This window comes from Apium graveolens, chromosome 5, assembly GCF_009905375.1.
Source record: "Apium graveolens cultivar Ventura chromosome 5, ASM990537v1, whole genome shotgun sequence".
NCBI lineage: Eukaryota > Viridiplantae > Streptophyta > Magnoliopsida > Apiales > Apiaceae > Apium > Apium graveolens.
Genome location: NC_133651.1, coordinates 37322962 through 37345824, shown reverse-complemented (window position 1 = coordinate 37345824; position 22863 = coordinate 37322962). Strand labels below are relative to the sequence as shown.

The following is a 22863-nucleotide window of genomic DNA, read 5'->3' as shown; positions in this document are numbered from 1 at the left end:
GTTGACAGAATCTAGCAAAATAAACAACATCTCGATCCTCTGTCATCCTATCCCCAATAAAACCAATTATTCCAGTTGCAAAATCAAAATGAGTTTGATGAATAATAGCATACCCTATGTGCTGACTCAGAATTGGGATAGCATCAAAATTTGAACATTTGTTCCCAAAAGCTTTGGTGATGCAATCAAAGAAGAAACTCCATTCTCTTCTGATATTAGCCCGTTTCAACTGTCCAAGTTTCGTCAGACTCTTTTCATATCCCAATTCAGCCATTAACTCCCGAAGGGCTGAGTCCTCTGGAATTGAGAAAGTACAATCTTCTGGAAGATGTAAAGCCCTGCGTACTGTACCAGGAGTGACTACAAAGGATGAATCGCCCACTTGGAAGATAATACTGGGAGTTCCACGTTGACCACCATCATCAAAAAGTCCAGTCCTCCAAAACCTCAGAACTTGTTGGCTTGAAAAGAATTCAGGCTGTGTTAATGCATACCCAACCTCACTATGTGCAAGAAGATCTTGCACAAAGTGCAATTCAGATGGAGCTTCAGTGTGATCAAGAACTGCAGCATAGTTGTTGGGGACAAACTTAGCTCCATCAATGATTAAATCCTTTGGTGCCATGTGAAAAAAAAATGAGATTCAAGTATGCCTGTTAGGTGTTTGAGATAATGTCTGTAGGAAAAACCAACGTGAGAAATAAAGAGAAAGAGAGTAAAAGTAAGGAGAGAGATAAAATATGAAGAAAATAAAAGATTAAAGAAATCTTCTCTCTGTTGTACTTATACTCTGAACAAAAATGTTACCGTTGGACACCTGTCAGACATGCAGTAATAACGGACAATTACTGGGCTCGAGAAAACAGGAATCATTACTTACCCATTTGCCTAATTTCAAGGAAAAAAAACCGTTCCATTTATCAAGAGAAACAGTTTTAATTCAAAATTTAAACCGTTAGCACTGATTGAATTATTTTTCACTGCATCATGAATATTCTGAAAATACATCACATGAAAATGACCAAGATAAATTAGATAAGTAAGTGCTGAAAATGAATCAGAACTTAATATAAAACAAAATTTATATGGTCATCAGAATATCAATCAGGATTTATCAACACAAGATAAAATAACTCTGAGACAAAATCTTGAAGTAAAAAAAAACTTTCATTAATATATCAAGACAATACATTTATGAAATGGAAATTACATCAATACTTATACAAGATTTTCCCTAAGCTTCTAAACCTAACATCAACAGCCTTAGTCCTAGCTAAGAAGCCTGACAAAGCTGATGATGAAGAAAAACCGGAAGAAGACGAGATTAAGTCATCTTCTTCTTCCTACTCTCGACAAACAGAATGGCGAGTCGGATGATTCGCTCTTGCTGGCGGAGACGATGAAGATGAAGTTCTCTTCGAACGGCCACCAAATCACGTTTGATAACCTCTGGAAATTGAATCCAGAGATTGTGAGGAATGTTGGTGATAGGGTATGGAGTTGGAATTCCATTCAAAAAGACATGAACAGTCTCATCACCATAATTGTAGAACCAGCCAAATTCAGCCATTTGTGATGATAAGTGAAAAACGAGAGTGAGTTTGTGATAAAAGTGTGATGGGAAGGCTGATGTGAAGTGGTTGCTTATATAGGCAAGAGAATGCCAGGAGACGCAAAGAAATTGAATGCTGACAGATAAAATTAATTCTACCTCGTCTCCCTAGACTTTGAAAAAGAATAACATTCATTGGAAAGAGGAATCATGGTTTAAAACGCACAAGAAACAAGAAACAATGGACTGTTCAAGTACGAATACCAGTAATCCTAATTATAGTGATTATTAATCTTCCACTTCAACATATTCTAGTTCGAACTGAGACCGTTATCAAATTTTATTCACATATAAGCCAAGTAAAGGATTAGACTGAGAAATCAGAACTTAGACCTATACCAGAACTTAACAGTCATCTAAACATAATTTCTTGACTCGAAAAAAAAGGAATGCCCATCTTAGTAAATCCTCATACAAGTTCTGAGTTATAGACTTCAGAACTTAATCATCAGAACGTGTAACTAGAACTTGTCCTCAGAATTTGTGCAATAATGACACAATGACTGTTTATCTAAAATAACATAGACCACCACAGAAATTTTCATCATTCAGATGGAGTGATTAGTGTGTGCATTAAGCTAAATAACAGACAAAGAATAAAGTCTGATTTACTTCAGTACATCTTAGAAATAAGGCATAACTAAAATTATGCTAAAGAGTTGTCATTGTCCTGAAACCTACTGATGAATGAATTCATGCTTGAGTCCACCTCAACTTTTTTGTGCTAATTTTATGCATCTTTTGAAATTCTATTTTACAGTGGCTTCTCAGTGTAAGTGAGTCACGACTGTTTATCAGAATTTATGCTATTATCAGAGTATTTCTCCAGTAATCATAGAGTGTGAAAAGTCACCAAGAAAATATTTTGCTTTTCTAATGCATATCTACTTAATATCAGCAATGCACTTGGGTCGTCCCTTCCACATTTTTACTCTAGATCTCAAAGGAGTACCTGATTTTATTTTTTGATCTTTTTGCTTTTTCTTTTGATAAGTGAGGTTTATCAGCACTTAGTACATTCAACAGTTTTACTAGTATCAGAACTTAACAGATGAGTAGCATTATTCTAATTTGTGACTTAGTAATAAGATATACAAAGTAAACTTAACTAAGCTCAATTATCAGAATTTGCTAGTGTCATAGGGTTTCCACTGAAATAATTACTTCTTACATGGAATCATTTGTTTATTGAAGACTACTAGGTCAGTATCTAGCACAGTTATCCTCATAGGATTGAATAGGTACTTGAACAGACATATCACTTATCAGAGTTTAGAAACATATATCAGACAACAGTCAGTACTTAAAGACATTTATCAATTAAGCACAGAATACACAATGAGATTAATTCTGTAAATACTGAGCATAAAGTCTGATAACACATAACAAGACTAAGCAGATTTAGAGAAAGAACCTGAAATCATTCCAAGTTCATTTACCAATCTTGTAAAAGTAGCTTCACACAGTGGTTTTGTGAAGATATCTGCTAGTTGTTGATCTGTGGGAACAAAATGCAATTCCACTGTACCTTCATCCACATGTTCCCTGATGAAGTGGTACCTGATGCTGATGTGCTTTGTCATAGAGTGTTGAACTGGATTACCTGTCATAGCAATAGCACTTTGATTATCACAGTAAATAGGGATTTTGAAATATGTTAACCCATAATCCAGTAACTGATTCTTCATCCAAAGAATCTGTGCACAACAGCTTTCTGCAGCAATATACTCTGCTTCTGCAGTTGATGTGGAAATAGACTTTTGTTTCTTGCTGTACCAAGAAACCAATCTGCCTCCAAGAAATTGGCAGCTTCCACTTGTGCTTTTCCTGTCAATTTTGTAACCTGCAAAATCTGCATCTGAGTAACCTATTAGTTTAAAATCTGATTCTCTAGGATACCATAATCCCAGAGCAACTGTTCTTTTAAGATACTTAAAGATTCTTTTTACAGCTGTTAAGTGAGGTTCTCTTGGATCTGCTTGAAATCTTGTACAAAGACAGGTAGCATACATGATATCAGGTCTACTAGCAGTTAGATAGAGTAGAGAGCCAATCATACCTCTGTAGTCAGTAATATCTACTGATTTACCGGTATCCTTATCCAGTTTTGTCGCAGTGGCCATTGGAGTGGATGCACTGGAACAATCTTGCATTCCAAATTTCTTCAGCAAGTTTCTGGTGTACTTGGTTTGACAAATAAAAGTGCCTTCCTCATTCTGCTTGACTTGAAGGCCCAGAAAATAGCTAAGTTCCCCCATCATACTCATCTGATATCTTGACTGCATTAGTTTGGCAAACTTTTTGCAAAGTTTGTCATTTGTAGATCCAAAAATGATATTATCAACATAAATCTGGACCAGAAGTAAGTCCTTTCCATGGTTGAGGTAGAACAGTGTTTTGTCTATTGTCCCTCTGTTGAATCCATTTTCCAGAAAAAACTGAGCTAAAGTCTCATACCATGCTCTAGGAGCTTGCTTAAGTCCATAAAGTACTTTATCAAGCCTGTAGACATAATCTGGATGTTTGGTATCTACAAAACCTGGAGGTTGTTCAACATATACCTCTTTTCCAATTCTCCATTGAGAAAAGCACTTTTCACATCCATTTGAAAGACAGTAAACTTTTTGTGAGCAGCATAAGCCAAGAATATCCTTATGGCTTCTAACCTAGCAACTGGTGCAAATGTTTCATCATAATCAATTCTCTCCTGTTGAGAATATCCTTTTGCAACCAGCCTTGCCTTATTCCTTGTAATTATGCCATCACTGTCAGTTTTGTTTCTGAATACCCACTTTGTACCAAAAACAGATCTATTCTTTGGTCTTGGCACTAGGGTCCAGACTTTGTTTCTTTCAAATTCATTCAACTCTTCCTGCATTGCTTGAACCCAATCAGCATCTTGAAGAGCTTCTTCCACTTTCTTTGGCTCAGTCTGAGAGAGAAAAGAATTGTAAAGACATTCATTTGAAGTACCTGTTCTAGTTCTGACACCTGCATCAGGATTTCCAATTATCAAATCTGGTGTATGTGATTTTGTCCACTTCCTTGCAGATGGAAGGTTTTCTCTAGAACTGGATGCTCCCCCATGATCCATGCTATTTTCATTTTCATTTTCTGATGCTCCCCCTGAAACTATGCTCTCTGAGTTGGATTCTTCAGTATTTAGATTTTCAGCACTATCAGAACTTGGCTTATCAGAACTTGACGAATCAGAACTTGAAGAGCGAGATGCATGTTCTGATGTTTCTTGAGACGTGGTAGGATCTTGAGTATGCTCCCCCTGCATAGGTGCATCTTCCTTTGACTTAGTCTCCACAGTTTCAATAACATCAGAGTTTAATCCATCAGAGTTTACAGTATCAGGACTTAGACTATCAGGATTTTCTGTATCAGAATTTGAGTCTTCATTTTCAAATCTCAGCTGATCATGGTCAATGAAATCTTCAAGACCAGTAATCTTTTTGTCATCAAAAGAGACATTGATAGATTCCATGACCACTTTTGTTCTCAAATTATAGACTCTAAAGGCTTTTGTGGAAAGTGGATATCCAACAAAGATTCCTTCATCAGCTTTTAGATCAAACTTTGATAGCTGTTCAGGATGAGTCTTGAGAACAAAACACTTACATCCAAATACATGAAAATATTTCAGATTTGGCTTCTTTTTCTTCACCATCTCATATGGTGTTTTTCCATGCTTGTTAATGAGTGTTGCATTTTGAGTAAAACAAGCAGTCTGCACAGCTTCAGCCCAGAAATAGGTTGGAAGCTTTGCTTCTTCAAGCATTGTACGTGCAGCTTCAATGAGAGTTCTATTCTTCCTTTCAACAACTCCATTTTGCTGTGGAGTTCCAGGAGCAGAAAATTCCTGCTTTATTCCATGGCTTTTGCAGAACTCTTCCATTATCAAATTCTTGAACTCAGTGCCATTATCACTCCTTAAAACTTTCACAGAGTCTTTGACCATTTTATCCAGATGTTTGATATGATCAATCAAAGTTGATGCAGTTTCACTTTTTGTATGCAAGTAATACACCCATGTGTATTTGGTGAACTCATCCACTATGACCAACGCATACTTCTTCTTTGCAATAGACATGACATTTACTGGACCAAATAGATCAACATGTAGTAGATGATAAGGCTCAAGAATTGATGATTCAGTCTTGCTCTTGAATGAAGATTTTCTTTGTTTGGCTTTCTGACATGAATCACAAAGATCATCAGGAGCAAATACTGTGTTTGGCAATCCTCTTACAAGATCTTTCTTGACCAGTTCATTTATATTGTTGAAATTTAAATGAGAGAGTTTCTTATGCCAATTCCAGCTTTCTTCAATTGATGTTCTACTCATCAGACAGATTGCAGAACCATCAGTACTTGTTGAAAGCTTAGCTTCATAAATGTTACCACGCCTGTATCCTTTCAGAACAACTTTGCCTTTAGATTTACTCACAATTTCACAGTGTTCTTCAAAGAAATCAACATGAACCTCTGTCACAGATTTGACTTATACTCAGTAGGTTGTGTTTAAGTCCTGAGACTAGAGCTACTTCTTTAATTATGACACTTCCAAGATTGATATTGCCATATCCCAATGTTTTTCCAATGTTGCCATCTCCATAAGAAACACTTGGGCCAGCTTTCTCCACAAAGTCTGATAGCAGGGCCTTATTTCCAGTCATATGTCCTGAACATCCACTGTCCAGAACTAGAATATTTTTCCTGTTGCCCTGCAATCACAAAGACCACTAATTATTAATTTTAAGGACCCAGACTTGCTTGGATCCTTTGGCCTTATTTAGTTTATTAACATTTGCAGCGGATTTAGCATCAGAGTTTATGTTAACAATTTTCTTATCAGAACTTACACTATCAGACTTTGAATCAGAATTTACACTAGAAGGAACAATGGAAACTTTCTTCAAAGAAGGTTTTATTTGATAATAATCATAGTACAAGCTATGATATTCCTTACAAGTATAAATGGAATGCCATAAACTACCACAATGAAAATAAGGATTTTATGGTTTGTATCTAACAGACTGACTCTTAACTCCTGACTTTGAAGGTAAGGAGTTAATATTCTTATTCTTCCTGCAAAAAGAAGCCAGATGGTTAGAACTTCCACAGTTATGACATGTTTTCCTAGAAGCATCAGGAACAGGTTTATAATTATTGCTTTTATTCACACCTTCCTTTCCATTCCTATTTTTCCTAGGTGATTTTACCTTGTTTGCATTCTTGACATCTTCCAGCTTATGCTTAAGCTGCTTCTTTGTCATTGAGCCTATGTTCACTTCAGCTGTCTTTTCCTGTTTTAGTTTATCAGAAGTTAATTTCTTTGTAACTTCTGATTTTTCATTTTCATACTTTACAGTTACAAACTTAACAGGTTTTAACTTTGGCTTTTGCTTATCAACAGACTTAATTTCTTCAGTTCCTTTATCTTTCTTATCTTCTCCATAACCTAAGCCCTCTTTCCAGTTTCCACTACTTAGCAAATTTTGAGTTGTTTTGCCAGAGTTAGTCCAAGTCCTGATAATCTCTCTTTCCTTTTTTAACTCAGTTTTTAGAGATTCATTTAATTTTAGCACTTCATTCCTAACATAAAAAGCATCATCTCTATCCTTCTGAGTTTGATGGAACATGACTAACTCTTTTTCTAAGAAATCATTTCTTTTCTTAAATGCAAGATTTTCAGAAGTTAATCTTTCACATGTTAAAGTTTGATCTCTATAACTAACAAACATGGTTTTAAGATATCTTCTCAACTCATTAATATCATCAGTATGAATAGCATAAGTAGTCTGAGGTACCTTTGTTTCAGCAGCTTCAGAACTGCTCTCAGCACTTTCTTTATCAGCATTTGCCATCAATGCATAGTAATCAGCCGCTGTAGACTGTTTGGAACTCTTCCAACTAATCGCACCACCATTCAGAGTAAACACGTACCCTGACATGGATTTGCTATCACTTTCTGATTGAAAACTAGAGTCAGTATAACCCTCTATTTTCAACTCAGATTCACCACCAAAAACAAGAAAAATGTCCTGAGTCCTTCACAAGTACTTAAGGATGTTTTTCACTGCTTTCCAGTGGTCTTCACCTGGATTGGACTGATATCTGCTCGTCACACTAATTGAATAAGCAACATCAGGCCTTGTACACAACATCGTGTACATGATAGATCCTATTGCTGAAGCATAAGGAATCTTACTCATACGCTCTCTTTCCTCAGGTATCTTAGGAGATATTTTTTCGGAAAGGGACACTCCATGGCTCATCGGTATGAGACCTCTTTTGGAGTTTTTCATGCTAAACCTTTTAAGCACTTTCTGGATGTATGTACCCTGGGTAAGACCTATCGTTCTTCTAGATCTATCTCTATAGATCTTCATACCGAGAATGTAGGATGCTTCTCCCAAGTCCTTCATGGTGAAGTTCTTTGATAGCCATACTTTGACTGATTGTAGCATCGGTATTGGTGGATTTTAAACGCAGCGGGGGCATGGCAAAACACTTTTACACATATAAAATCCAAATAAAAGCATATAAATCGTGAATAAAAATTCGAGGGATCGAATCTAACCTTTTAAAATAATTCGGAGACAACGATCAGAGATCCTTAGCAGTTGCTCCTCAAGTGTGAAGCACTCCACCGGTATCCACCAAGAAAACGATGTTAAGGAGGAGGAAGGAGGTGGAGAGAATTGGGTTTTCCAAACTTTTTGGGTTTTGTGTGGGTTGAAATAAAATTAGGGTCTATAATAGTGTATTTATAGGCAAAATTTTCAGCTGAAATTTTCCCATAAATATTATTATTATTATCCCATTTATTATTCTCATTAATAATTAAAACACCTTTTAATCATTAATCCTTTTTCTAAACACTTTAGAAATAATTCCCTCTCTTGATTTAATTTCCAAAAATTAAATCCTTTAATTAATAATATTAAGAACTTTTCTTAATTAATTTATAATCAATTAAATCTCATTTAATCAATTATTAAATTTGCCAATTAATTATTTATTTCACAAATAAATAATTATTTAGCCATTATTAATTAATTCCTCCACCCTTAAATCATTCTCTTTTTATGGTGTGACCCTGTAGGTTCAATATTAAGCTGGTAGTAGAAATAAATAATAATAAAACTATTTTATCATTATTTATATAAATTCTCTAATTTATTAAATATGATTAATTAATTAATCACATTTATTATACATCGTGAGGGATACTTCTCAGCTTATCGCGACTATCCGGATAATATGAATTCACTGCTTAGAATACCAAGAACCTATTCAGTGAATAGTTACCGTACAATAAACTCCTTCTACCCTACAATGTCCCGATTAAATACAAGGCATGGATCTCGTGTCAAGCCTATCTAATTCAATCACTTGCTTACCATTTACTATGCGTAGTTCTATGCAAATTAGAAACTCCTTTCTAATTTCATTCACTCTGGCCAGAGATTCCTGAACTAGCATAAGTGGATCAGCCTTGAACATTCGCTTCCTTCACTGGAAGGGGTAGATCCTTTATTGATCATACACTATCTTCGTGTACAAATTCCTATACCCATAAGAGCCCTAATAATTGTCCCTAGAGACTAAGAACTAAATCAAAGCATAGTTCAGTGTACACAAGATGACTATAATGACCTCAAGTCTAAGGATACTTGTACAACTATCACTATATGAACAACTGCTGACACGTGAGTGAACTCCATCAGTTGTTCAGCTGTGCGAGTCATGTTCAGTGAACTTATTCTATAATAAGCACCTACATACTAGCTATAGTGTCACCACACAAATGTCTATGAGAACAGACATCCTTCATAATGAAGCAAGCATAGTATGTACCGATCTTTGCGGATTATTAATTACCAGTTAGTAATCCTATGACCAGGAACTATTTAAGTTTAGAGTTATCATCTTTTTAGGTCTCACTATTATGATCTCATCATAATCCATAAAAAGCTTTACTCTAAACTATGGTATATCTTATTTAAACACTTAAATAGATAAAGCCCGTAATAAAAACAAAACAAGTCTTTATTAATATCAATGAAATCAAAACAGATTACATAAAAGTTATTCCTAAATCCTAATACATGATTGGACTTAGGACATATTCCCTTCAATCTCCCACTTGTACTAAAGCCAATCACTCTGGTATCTAATACCCATCTTGTCGTTATGACGATCAAAGTGACTTTCAGAAAATAGCTTTGTGAGTGGGTCTGCTATGTTGTTATGTGTGTCAACTCTATTTCAATACAATACAAGAAATGTTATCGCGCTGCCACTAACCCTTTTGTAGACGCATGGTTCATCTACGTTTTTGATAAAATCAAACTCTTTGATTGTCTCATCAAAACGAATGTTCCGTCTTTCGAGAAGCTTGCTTTAAACCACATATGGTTCGCAGCAGCTTACACACTAGGTTTTCATTTCTCTTGGAAAGAAAACCATCTGGCTATTTTCCAGATCTCATAGTCGTAGTAAGCAGCAATCGCAAGCAAAATCCGAACTAATTTTAACAGGGCTACAGGTAAAAGGTTTCATCAAAGTCAATCCATTGCCTTTGTTTGAATCCTTTTCCCAAAAGCCTGGCCTTAAAGGTCTCCACCTGGCCATCTGCTATAATCTATCTTTTGTATACCGTATACATAGATTCCATTTTGGATTTCATGGCACTATGCCATTTCTCTGAGTCAACACTACTCATAGCCTCATTATAGGTCACAGGGTCATCATCATCAATGATTGACAACTCATTGTCATTCTCAATGACAAGGCCATAATACCTCTCAGGTTGGCGAGACACTCTCCCTGTCCTACGAATGGGCTGTTCCACAGAAGGTTGTTTAGTCTGAACAGGTGTTTCCACTTGATCCGTAATAGTTTGTGCTTCTTGAACTTCATCAAGTTCAATTTTGCTCCCACTGTTTCCTTCAAGGATAAACTCCTTTTCCAAGAAGGTAGCATGTCTGGAGACAAACATCCGATGATCGGTGTAAAAGTAATACCCCAAAGTCTCTTTAGGATATCCCACAAAATTACATTTTACGGATCAAGATTCCAGCTTATCTGGGTCAACTTTCTTGACATAAGTTGGACATCCCCAAATCTTAACGTGTTTAAGACTCGGTTTCCTTTCTTTCCATATCTCATATGGTGTTTGAGGAACAGATTTGGAAGGCACCTTATTCAGTAAATATGCCGAGGTTTCCAATGCATAACCCCATAGGAATACTGGAAGATTCGCATAGCTCATCATGGACCGAACCATGTCTAACAAAGTTCGATTTCTCCTTTCAGATACCCCATTTAACTGTGGAGTATATGGAGGAGTCCACTGGGAGACTATACCATTTTCTTTGAGATAATCTAGAAACTCTCCATTCAAGTATTCACCACCTTGATCTGATCGAAGAGTTATAATACTGTGTTTGGTTTGTTTCTCTACTTCATGTTTATATTCTTTGAACTTTTCAAAGGCTTCAGACTTGTGTTTCATCAAATACACATATCCGAATCTAGATCTATCATCTATGAAAGTAATGAAGTACGAAAATCCACCCATGGCTTGCGTAGACATTGATCCACATACATCTGTGTGTACCAATCCTAGCAAATCTGCAGCCCTCTCTCTATGTCCACTAAATGGAGATTTGGTCATTTTACCCAATAGACAAGACTCGCATGTAGGATATGATTCAAAATCAAAGGGGTCAAGTAACCCTTCCTTACGCAATGTCCACAATATATTTTCACTAATATGACCTAGCCTACAGTGCCATAAATAGGTCAGATTTTCATCATCTCGTTTTCTTTTATTATTTTGTTCAATCTGAAGTAAATCATGCTCTACGTCACACATATTCAGACCATTATTTAAAATGCCACGTCCATAAAGAACATTATCTCTAAGGATAGAACATTCATTATTCTTAATAATAAATGAAAAACCATCCAAATCCAACATATGAATAAAAACAATATTCCTCACAATAGAGGGAACGTAATAACAATTATTCAAAATAATAGTCTTGCCCGTAGACATATGTAAACTAAATGATCCTACAGATATGGCCGCAACCCTTGCTCCATTTCCCATACGTAGAATCACCTCATCTTTTTTAAGAGTCCTACTTCCCTTTAGTCCTTGTAACGAATTGAAAATATGAGAACCACAGGCGGTATCTAATACCCAAGTAGAAATTTGACCTTGTGACATATTAACTTCGATCATGAACATGCCTGAATCAGAAGCGGTAATCTTACTACCCTTCTTCTTCTTCTTCAATTCTGTAAGGTAAACCTTGCAGTTCCTCTTCCAGTGCCTCAACTTGTTACAGTGAAAACAAACAACTAAATTAGGATCAGTCAACTTGTGAGCATCTAGTATGCTCCGGAGTGATAGTGCAGAACACATGACGAATATAGTAAATCTGTAAATGATAAACACATAACCACACTTAGCAAATATTCAATTTCATTTCAAAACACTATATGAATCGGATCTTTATTCATAAGTGTCTCCCACTAGTTTATCTAATTTTTTCAACCCCCTAAGTGAAAATTAAGCATTCATAATGCTAGTGGGAATATGGATCCTACATTCCATCACACAACCTCGGCTGTGGCACGAAATGTCATGTGATGTTCAATAGGCAGACAACTCTTGTCAATTACATCTTATGTTATTCCCTAATATAAGTTTAGCCTCTTGAATAATTGAGTCATGGTTGTGGCATGACAAACTCAATATTTTAAGTCAAGTCTAACCCAACATTTCGTACAATTGAATCAGTCTCCAACGGCCCACGGCTGTAGCACGTACCGACCTTTAGATTCTAATTCAATGTACACATCTTTATGTAATAGACAAGTATTTCTTATTTCGAAATCAAAGCCCTCGGCTGTAGCACGAAACGACAATGATTAAAATAAGAACCACTTTCTACCATGTTGGAAGGCTATGACCGACACAAGCCCGTTGTGTCATTGGCCAATTACTACTTGATATTATTTAATTTTAGAGGGATTATATTACGTTACAATCATAATCATATTATAAAGAGATTCTTCCTTTTAAATTAAATATTTCAAATCAATAATCGATAATTAGATGATTCTCAGATCGGGTGGAACATTGTCAAGAGGCGTCACTTAATAACCCTTTCTTACAGATAGAAATCTGTTGTTGACAGAATCATCCTTTCTCTCAATATTGAAAATTCATATTCAATTACGTGTTTAATAAACACAAGAATCTCATGATCGTATTCATAATATTTATTGTTAAGGCAAGAAACGATTCCTATTCTAGATTTTCTAGAGCACGCCTTATATTGATTTAAGTTCACCTAAATCTATCATCACATGGTAAATATAGGCATATATCTCATATATAAAATTAAATAAACAAGTAAATGTAAATTGAAATAAAGTAAATATGTTTGGTTATGGCTCCATCCTATGTGATCTTTATCAAGCTCATGATAAAGATCAAGGTCAATCTAATATGGTGATGGAAATAAATACAACTACTTATTACATAAGTCTTATTCTTTGTTTAGACTTCTTGTATGCCTCGTCTTCTTCTTTGTATCACCTCCATTGGATAGCCTTCTTGAGTCTTCAATTACATTACATGATTGAAAGTAAAACTAATATAATGAACTTACAAGAATAACTCGAGTTACATTCGAGATTTATGATTACAAAGATTGACGACATGCAAGTTGTATTTAAAACCAAAATTAAAACCATTACACTAAGGTCGAAAGGCCATAACCATCCACCATGCTCATACAACACATAAAAGCATGTTAAAACAAATAATATGATCTTAACATATCACATTATCCATGATCTAATCATAAAAAGAAAATATGACAAAAATCAGAAAAATCAGAATCAAATCAAAAAAACAAGAATCACTGTTTACGGGCAGTAAATGACGTCAAACGCCTTACAGATGAGTCGTTGATAGCTTAAGCTATCAGTTTTGTTCAGACGCTCGTTTACTTATGGAATAGGGTATTCGTTTGCGTAAATCGGACACCAGACCCAGATTTCAGCAAATCTGCACCAGCCAATTCAGAGTCCGTATCTAATATGATTCTCATAATTAGAACAAACATAAATCATGTATATATCAGTATATATACAGATTACATAATCATCTTATGATTATACAACTCACATGAATATCATATATTCAAAACCATACATATATAAGCATATTATATCAACATCAAATCATGACGAATCACGTACATGCTCATATATCGAAAATAGTTAACCACATAAACGAATTAAAAACTTTTCGCAAGTAGCTCTGATGCCATTGAAGGGTTTTTAGCACATAAACGCAACAAAAACGTAAATTTAAATCTTAAGAAACCGAAACCCTCCGCAGGATCCATGCGAAAAATAATATTTAATTCGTAGTTCAGTATGTTTACCTTAAGAAGCTTTACGTTAATGGAAAGATGGAGGTCTTTAATAGCAATCCAAGAACGACGAGCGGAGATCCCTAGCAGCTACTCCTCAAGTGTGAAGCACTCCACCGGTATCCACCAAGAAAACGATGTAATGAAGGAGGAGGAGGTGGAGAGAATTAGGCTTTTGTAAATCTTTGGGTTGAGGCAAAAATAGGGTTTATAATGGTATATTTATAGGCAAAATTTTCAGCTGAAAATTTCCCATAAAATATTATTATTATTAACCCTTTATTATTCTCACTAATAATTAAAACACCTTTTAATTATTAATCCTTTTTCTAAATACTTTAGAAATAATTCTCTCACTTGATTTAATTTCCAAAAATTAAATTCTTAATTAATAATATTAAGAACTTTTTCTTAATTAATTTATAATCAATTAAATCTCATTTAATCAATTATTAAATTTGCCAATTAATTATTTATTTCATAAATAAATAATTATCAGCCATTATTAATTAATTTCTCCACCATTAAATCATTCTCTTTTATGGTGTGACCCTGTAGGTTCAATATTAAGCCGGTAGTAGAAATAAATAATAATAAAACTATTTTATCATTATTTATATAAATTCTCTAATTCATTAAATATGATTAATTAATTAATCATATTTATTCTACATCGTGAGGGATACTTCTCAGCATATCGCGACTATCCGGATAATACGAATTCACTGCTTAGAATACCAAGAACCTATTCAGTGAGTAGTTACTGTACAATTAATTCCTTCTACCCTGCAATGTCACGATTAAATACAAGGTATGGAACTTGTGTCAAGACTATTTTATTTAATCACTTGCTTTCCCATTCACTATGCTTAGTTCTATTTAATGTAAATTAGAAACTCCTTTCTAATTTCATTCACTCTGGCCAGAGATTCCTGAACTAACAAAAGTGGATCAGCATTGAACATTCTCTTCCTACACTGGAAGGGGTAGATCCTTTATTGATCATACACTATCTTCGTGTACAAATTCCTATACCCAGTAGAGCCCTTATAATTGTCCCTTGAGACTAAGAACTAAACCAAAGCATAGTTCAGTGTACACAAGATGACTACGATGACCTCAAGTCTAAGGATACTTGTACAACTATCACTATGTGAACAACTGCTGACACGTGAGTGAACTCCATCAGTTGTTTAGCTGTGTGAGTCATGTTCAGTGAACTTATTCTATAATAAGCACATACATACTAGCTATAGTGTCACCACACAAATGTCTATGAGAACAGACATCCTTCATAATGAAGCAAGCATCGTATGTACCGATCTTTGCGGATTATTAATTACCAGTTAGTAATCCTACGACCAGGAACTATTTAAGTTTAGAGTTATCATCTTTTAGGTCTCATTATTATGATCTCATCACAATCCATAAAAAGCTTTACTCTAAACTGTGGTATATCTTATTTAAACATTTAAATAGATAGAGCCCGCAATAAAAACAAAACAAGTCTTTTATTAATATCAATGAAATCAAAACAGATTACATAAAAGTTATTCCTAAATCATCATACATGATTGGACTTAGGACACATCTCTTTCACTCCCAGCCATCGCCCATTCATTCTTTACTATATTTCTGCACTGCTGCTCCTGAATCCATACGTTCTCAAACCGAAAATGTTTTCCTTTAGGCATGTATACCTGCTTATTGAGATTAAGAAACAGCGGTAAATGATCTAATGTGGTTACGTCAATAACTTGTACCTCTGCTTTGGGAAATAAATCCCTCCAACTCTGTGTTGCCACCCCTCTGTCCAACCTTTCTTGAATCCAATTTTGTTGTCCCCTCGATCTCTCCCACGTGTATTTTCCCCTACAAAACCTAGATCATATAACCCACATTCATTCAACGTCTCCGTAAATCCAACTAACAAATTATGCGCCTGCCTTCTCCCACCCATTTTCTCGTCTTCGTGCATCATATCATTAAAGTCACCAATCACACACCAAGGTAATCTAGACTCCATAGATAAAACCTTCAGCATCTCCCACGATTCATGGCGTCTGTGTCTCTCCGGGAAACCATAGAAACCAGTATATCTCCACCTCCCTACTTGCTCATTCTCCACTTCAAAATCTATGAAATTCCTTTCCGCCTTGATTATTTTACAACCTTCCTTATTTTTCCATAAAAGAGCGAGACCTCCACTATGACCTTGCACATCCACAACTACATAATCCGCAAAATTAATACTCCTACATAACTTTTTTATTTTATTTCCTTTAACTAGGGTTTCTGACAAAAAAATAATGTTGGGCTTTTGTTGTTGGGTAATCTCCTTGAGAAATTGAATTGTCCGTGGTTTACCCAGCCCACGACAATTCCAAGATAAGAGACTCATTTCTCTAGGCGGACCTGGTATCCAGAACCCGCCTCTAATCCGTTTTTTGGCCCATCCAATATTATGCTTGATCCAACTAAATTACTTCCCTTATTCATCTCCTAATTGTTCTCCACTTCTATCCGTTTTCGTTTTGTATCTATCACAATCACTTCTTTTTCAAAATTCCTTCCTATACCATCTGCCAGTCCCGACTTCTCAGCAGTAATCTTGTCATCCTGTATCCTCATATCCCCTAAATATCGCGCGGTAATGCGAATATTATCATTCCATCTGTTTCCATGAAATTAGATGTGACTGTTTCTCCACCCTGAACGACGGTTGTATCTTTTCTTTCACCGGTAAACCCTCCACTCTGACCAGTAGCACCTCCATTTCGAAGCCACTTACCTCCCATGCTTTGCATTCTAGTAACCCTATTAGGCGCGCGTAACCCTTAAGTTCTGTACGCTATTTCAATTATTTTTGTTGGGTTAGCATAGACCACTCCACAATCTCTATCTGAGTGACCAAGAAGACCATAAACAAAGCAGAAAGTGCCCAACCGCTCATATTTAAAATTTATCCAGTTCCAAACCCCATTGTCACGCTTCAATTTCATCCTTCTCTTAAGAGGTTGCTCAATATCTAACGCCACACGGATCCTCACATATTGTTTCCAACCTCCATTCGTATTAGCTGAATCTACTTTCACAAATATACCAATGTGATTTCCAATGCTTTGAAGTACCCGCTCCAATAACATTCCTGACGGCAAGTCATACACCTGTACCCAGATCGCCATTCTGTTTAGTAAAACTGTATTAGCATTCTCCATACCCTCTAAGCAATGACACACTAGTGCTTCTATTCAAACACCAAAATACTACAACCGTATATAGAATACAATAAGATATTCAACTATATTAACTATATTATCTACATCACCAAAAATATAATTCAATCAAATATTCGTAAATTTCTCAATATCTGCATATTGTTTCAACAATATCAAACAAACTATCAAAAATAATATCAAAATAATATCAAAAATAACAATATATGTATATTAAAAAATTATAAAAAAAATATTAATTTTAAAAAAAATAAATTAAACGAAGTAAATTTTAGAAAACCATTGCCATATAACGTAACATGTATATAAACCTTGACAGAGGCGGCAAAGCATGACAGTAGATGTCCAAATTAAATCATCTCTGCTCTTCAAGAACACTCTTTCAATTCAGACAATGCTGTTCTTATTTATACAATGTAACGCATGCATGCAATTACAACACTTCAACCAACCCCAAGTTTCCTACATTCTCTCATATGTTTCAAGATTATTCGAAACAAAGAGAGCTAAATCCTGGCAAACAAGCTCACGGGCGTATGATTGTGACTGGGTTTCGACCCACTGTGTTTGTAACCAACTGTTTGATTCAGTTTTATGTGAAATGTGGTGATTTGAAGTATGCGTGTAAGGTGTTTGATGAAATGTCTGTGAGAGATGTGGTGTCTTGGAATGCTCTGGTTTCTGCGTTTGCTTCGGTTGGGGATATGGGGAAGGCTCGGTTGTTGTTTGAGGCAATGCCGGAGAGAGATGTGGTTTCGTGGAATTCGTTGGTTTCGGGGTACTTGCAGAATGGTTGGTTTGGGAAGGCGGTTGGGGTTTTTTTGGAAATGCAGAGAGGGGGTTTGGGTATTGATCCGACTACTCTTGCGGTTGTGTTGAAAGCTTGTTTGGGTTTGGAAGATTGTTTTTTGGGGGTTCAGATTCATGGGGTTGTTGTTCGAATGGGGTTTCAATCTGATGTGGTTACTGGAAGTGCGTTGTTGGATATGTATGCAAAGTATAAGAGATTGAAGGAGTCGATGAAGGTTTTTAGTGAAATGCCTGAGAGGAATTGGGTTTGTTGGAGTGCGCTGATTGCTGGTTGTGTTCAGAATAGGGAGGTTCTTCTGGGGTTGAATTTGTTTAAAGAAATGCAAATTGAAGGGCTTGGAGTGAGTCAGTCCATATATGCTAGCGTTTTTCGATCATGTGCAGATGTAGCTTCACTAAGTTTTGGTTCTCAAATGCACGGTCATACAATTAAGACGAATTTTTGGTCCGACATCATTGTAGGAACTGCCACTCTTGATATGTACTCGAAGTGTGGTGAATTGTCTAATGCTAGAAAGCTCTTTGATAGGTTGCCAAATCATAATCTGCAATCCTATAATGCCATTATTGTTGGTTATGCTCGAGCTAATGAGGGTTCTGAAGCATTACAATTATTTCGTCGTCTAGTGAAATCGGGTCTTTGGTATGATGAAATAACCTTATCTGCTGCATTTAGTGCTTGTGCAGCGGTTAAAGGATATTTTGAGGGAATGCAACTTCATGCATTAGCAATCAAGAGTACTTTATGGTCTAATGTTTGTGTTGCTAATGCCATGTTGGATATGTATGGAAAAGTTGGAGCTTTGACTCAATCATTCTGTGTGTTTGATGAAATGGAAAGAAGGGACCCTGTTTCTTGGAATGCTATAATTGCAGCTCATGAGCAGAACGGAGATGAAGAATCAACTCTATCTTTCTTTGTTTCCATGCTGCGTTCCAATATTGAACCAGATGAATTCACTTATGGTAGTGTTTTGAAAGCCTGTGCAGGTAGGCAATTACTGAACTATGGTATGGAAATCCATGGAAAAATAATGAAATCCGGAATGGGATTGGACTCCTTTGTTGGCAGTGCTCTTGTTGATATGTACTGCAAGTGTGAAAAGGTGGAAGAAGCAGGGAAGCTCCACGTCAGAATGGAGGAAAAGTCAATTATGGCTTGGAATGCAATAATCTCTGGATATTCATTGGTTGAACAAAGCGAAGAAGCTCAGAAATTCTTTGCTCATCTATTAGAAACTGGAGTGACACCTGATAACTTCACATATGCAACAGTTCTCGATACTTGTGCTAATCTGGCAACCATTCAACTTGGTAGGCAAGTCCATGCTCAAGTTATCAAGCAAGAAATGCAGGTAGATGTGTTCATATGCAGCACTCTTGTTGACATGTATGCAAAATGCGGATACATGCGAGACTCAAGATTAATGTTCGAGAGAGCATCAAAACGTGACTTTGTGACATGGAATGCGATGATTAGTGGATATGCACAACATGGTCTTGCAGAAGAGGCTCTTCAGATTTTTGAGGCTATGCGATTGAAGAATGTGAAACCAAATCATGCAACTTTTGTTGCAGTCCTTCGAGCTTGTGCTCATATGGGACTTGTCAAAAGAGGGTTGAAGTACTTCTACTCTATGTCAAGTGATTATAAGTTAGATCCTCAACTGGAACATTACTCATGTATGATTGATATATTAGGGAGGTCAGGCCAGGTTAATGATGCCCTAAAGCTTATCAATGAGATGCCTTTTGAGGCTGATGATGTCATTTGGAGAACACTGCTAAGTATCTGCAAGTTGCAAGGGAATGTAGAGATGGCAGAAAAAGCAGCAACTTCTCTCCTAAAACTGGACCCCCGAGACTCTTCTGCTTATATTCTACTTTCAAATATATACGCCGATGCAGGAATGTGGAACGAGGTCTCCACAATGAGGAAAATTATGCGGCATACTGGACTGAAAAAGGAGCCCGGTTGTAGCTGGATTGAATTGCAGTCGGAGCTGCATATGTTTCTTATCGGAGACAAAGCTCATCCCATGTGCAAAGCGATATATGAGAAGTTGGATTTATTAACAGATGATATGACATTGCTTGGATATGATCCTGATATAATTTCACTTATCCAAGATGTGGATACAAGTAGAACAATAGCCTGCATGCAGGGGAGGATCTAGTAAGGGGCACCGGGGGACACGTGTCCCCCGAAAAATTAAATTTTACGTTTTTTCATCATTCAAATTTTTAAAATATAAGAAAATGCCCCCATAAAATTCAAAAATATAAATGTATTTTCTCAAAATTTGTTCAGTGTCCCCCTGAACGAAAGTTCCTAGATCCGCCCCTGCCTGCATGTAGTATACTTTGACTGAAAGGGCAGATGACGTTACCTTGCTTGCTCCTTAACCCGACCATACAGGGCTCGGATTTAAAATTTTAGTTTAGTGTCAATTTCGGATGCAGCTTGAAATTGTTTCGATAGTCGATCAAAACTTAAATCGGTATGTTATATTTTTATTGTAGAATATTTTAACTTCTTTTAGCATATAAAATAACTTACACTATCTAATGTCTAGATTGCATTATCAATGTACAAACAAGTTATTTTGGATATTGCTGTCATTTCGGATGAAAATATTGTTCAAACAGGTTGTGTCACGTCATATTTCATTTCAATAATTTTAATTTATCTAATTTTCGAGTTAAGTTTAGGTTGGACAATGGACATATATGTGGGCATGTTCATGAATCTTTACAAACTTTAAACCCCCCCCAATTTAATAGTCATTTTTAGCACACCGAGTTTAAGAACTCACGAGCAGTAAACTTTCAGATAATTCTGGGGAATAAACCTTATGTAGTCGTGCAGGGAAAGGTTATGTCACTCTGGATAATTGCTAACAGCCCGACAAAATTGAAACATGTAAGAACCTTGCCTATTGCAATTGTAATGCTCATGTGTACATAATTGTAAGTTTACTTGCTTCAGTGAGAGTAGAGCATATTAATATCTTCCTACTGCACATCTTCTGTGTATTCCTCCTTCCTGTTTTGGCTCTTCTAATTTTTCCTAAAAAGATATGATTCTACGATAAGCGCCATTAGTAAAGATAATTTGCAGTAACACTAAAAGACACGTTTCAGATTTTGTGGATGTGCAAATCTTATCTGTTGAATTCTCGATATTTGTATATGTAAGCTAAAATTTAACAGGTGTTTGCTGATGTATTTATTTGAAGTGTTGTAGAAGATTATACAAAGTTAAATCACAAGATGATATTGAAGTACTGTCTTTCTATGAAGACACAGAGCTGAGATTAGAAATCTTGAGATTAAATCGTTAGTGTCTATGTTTTGTATCTATTGACTTACTTTAAAATTGTTTTCGATCAAATGCATTCCTTTTCAGGTACCTAATCTTTTTGTTGAAATTCCTGGCTTCTGTATTTCTGACCATTGGATATGATTATACTGTGGACTCGGATCTTGGTAGCTTCAGCACTTAATTTGAAGGTGATTACATAGCTGGCATTTTTTTTTGTGTTCCATCGAATGTTACATTTCTTGAGGGTATAATATCCCCTGAAAGTTGAGTTAGTTGTGTATGAAGCCAACTTATACATATTTTTAAATAAGAATGAATTAGTAATATTTTGACATTTACCTACAACATGTGTGATGGACAGGTTGGGAATAGATGATGTATGATAAAAAAAACTGAAAAATAATAAACTTCCCGTATCCTTGTTTTCGTGTAACTTGTTATCTTGTAAGTTAATTAGCATGAAATTTTAGTGAATGTATCTCCCAGTTTGCAGTATATTTGAACATGTTTGGGAAAATATGGTGTGTAAGTATTAGCCCCTTTTGATTGTAGCCTTTGCAGGTTAATTTTGGGGTTTATAAGATGATAGGTGCGAAATTGGATGTAAAGGTGAAGCAGTTGGAGTCACCTGATGAACTGTCGTTGTACATATGGAAGAATATCTTTGACGAAATGGAGTGCATTTGTTAATTTTTCTAAAGTGATTATTTTTGAGATGGGGAGAAATAAGAGCCGAGAGAGAGGCTGATATATTTCCATGTGGAAATTTGGAACATGCAGAATAGATGAGCATGTGGGTTTTGTAGATTTAAATGATACACACACAGTTGGAGATTCTGTCATGTTTTTGGCATCTTTATTCTAATAGACTATACTAGGGCTCTATGCATGTGCCCTCACCTCAGCTTAAGCCAAAAAATGTACCCATCAATTTGTTCCAGACTTCCTGTGTCCAATTATTATTTGCACTAGATTCAGTATAAACGAAGTTGTGAGCACTATTTTAGTAACAATTTAAATTAATATTTTTACTCCAACTATTATATTATATCCAAAGAAACCCCATAAACAAGACACGGGGTTCTCTGATGCATAGAATTCTAGTAATAAAAATAGAAAATTATCTAAAAGTAAAATATTCATATTCTTTTTAATTGCAGTTTTCAACTCATACATAATCAAAGTATAATAATATTTTTTTAGACAGAATTGCATTTTACATTCCTTAACTTTAACCCAAATTTAATATTGTATACCTATTTTCAGAAATTGCGGTTTGCAACCCTTAATTTTCAGTTCGTATGTAAAATGTTGCACCCCTTATAACTAAAATAATGAGGGGTAAAATAAGACTTTTAATATAAAATGTAAATCAATTTTGTAGTTATAATTCAAAAAAAGCTA

At 35.6% G+C, this 22863-nt stretch overlaps 1 protein-coding gene across 5 annotated transcripts; it reads left to right on the top strand.

Moving 5' to 3' along the window:
- Positions 1-17630: 17630 nt before the first annotated feature.
- LOC141723843 (pentatricopeptide repeat-containing protein At3g02330, mitochondrial) lies at positions 17631-22457 on the top strand. Of its 5 annotated transcripts, none has more exons than XM_074525764.1 (4): positions 17631-20635; positions 21004-21057; positions 21544-21647; positions 22012-22457. In XM_074525764.1, the coding sequence occupies exon 1, from the start codon at positions 17666-17668 to the stop codon at positions 20309-20311; it is 2646 nt and encodes an 881-aa protein (XP_074381865.1). In that variant the 5' UTR covers positions 17631-17665; the 3' UTR covers positions 20312-20635; positions 21004-21057; positions 21544-21647; positions 22012-22457. The 5 variants fall into 5 exon arrangements, with proteins under 5 accessions (XP_074381865.1, XP_074381863.1, XP_074381866.1 ...); XM_074525762.1 differs by having other exon boundaries at positions 20968-21057; XM_074525765.1 differs by lacking the exon at positions 21004-21057.
- Positions 22458-22863: the final 406 nt, after the last annotated feature.

What these genes read in the sequence shown, in the direction of transcription:
- LOC141723843 (XM_074525765.1), top strand. Translation starts at nt 17,666, where the DNA reads ATGTCCAAATTAAATCATCTCTGCTCTTCAAGAACACTCTTTCAATTC.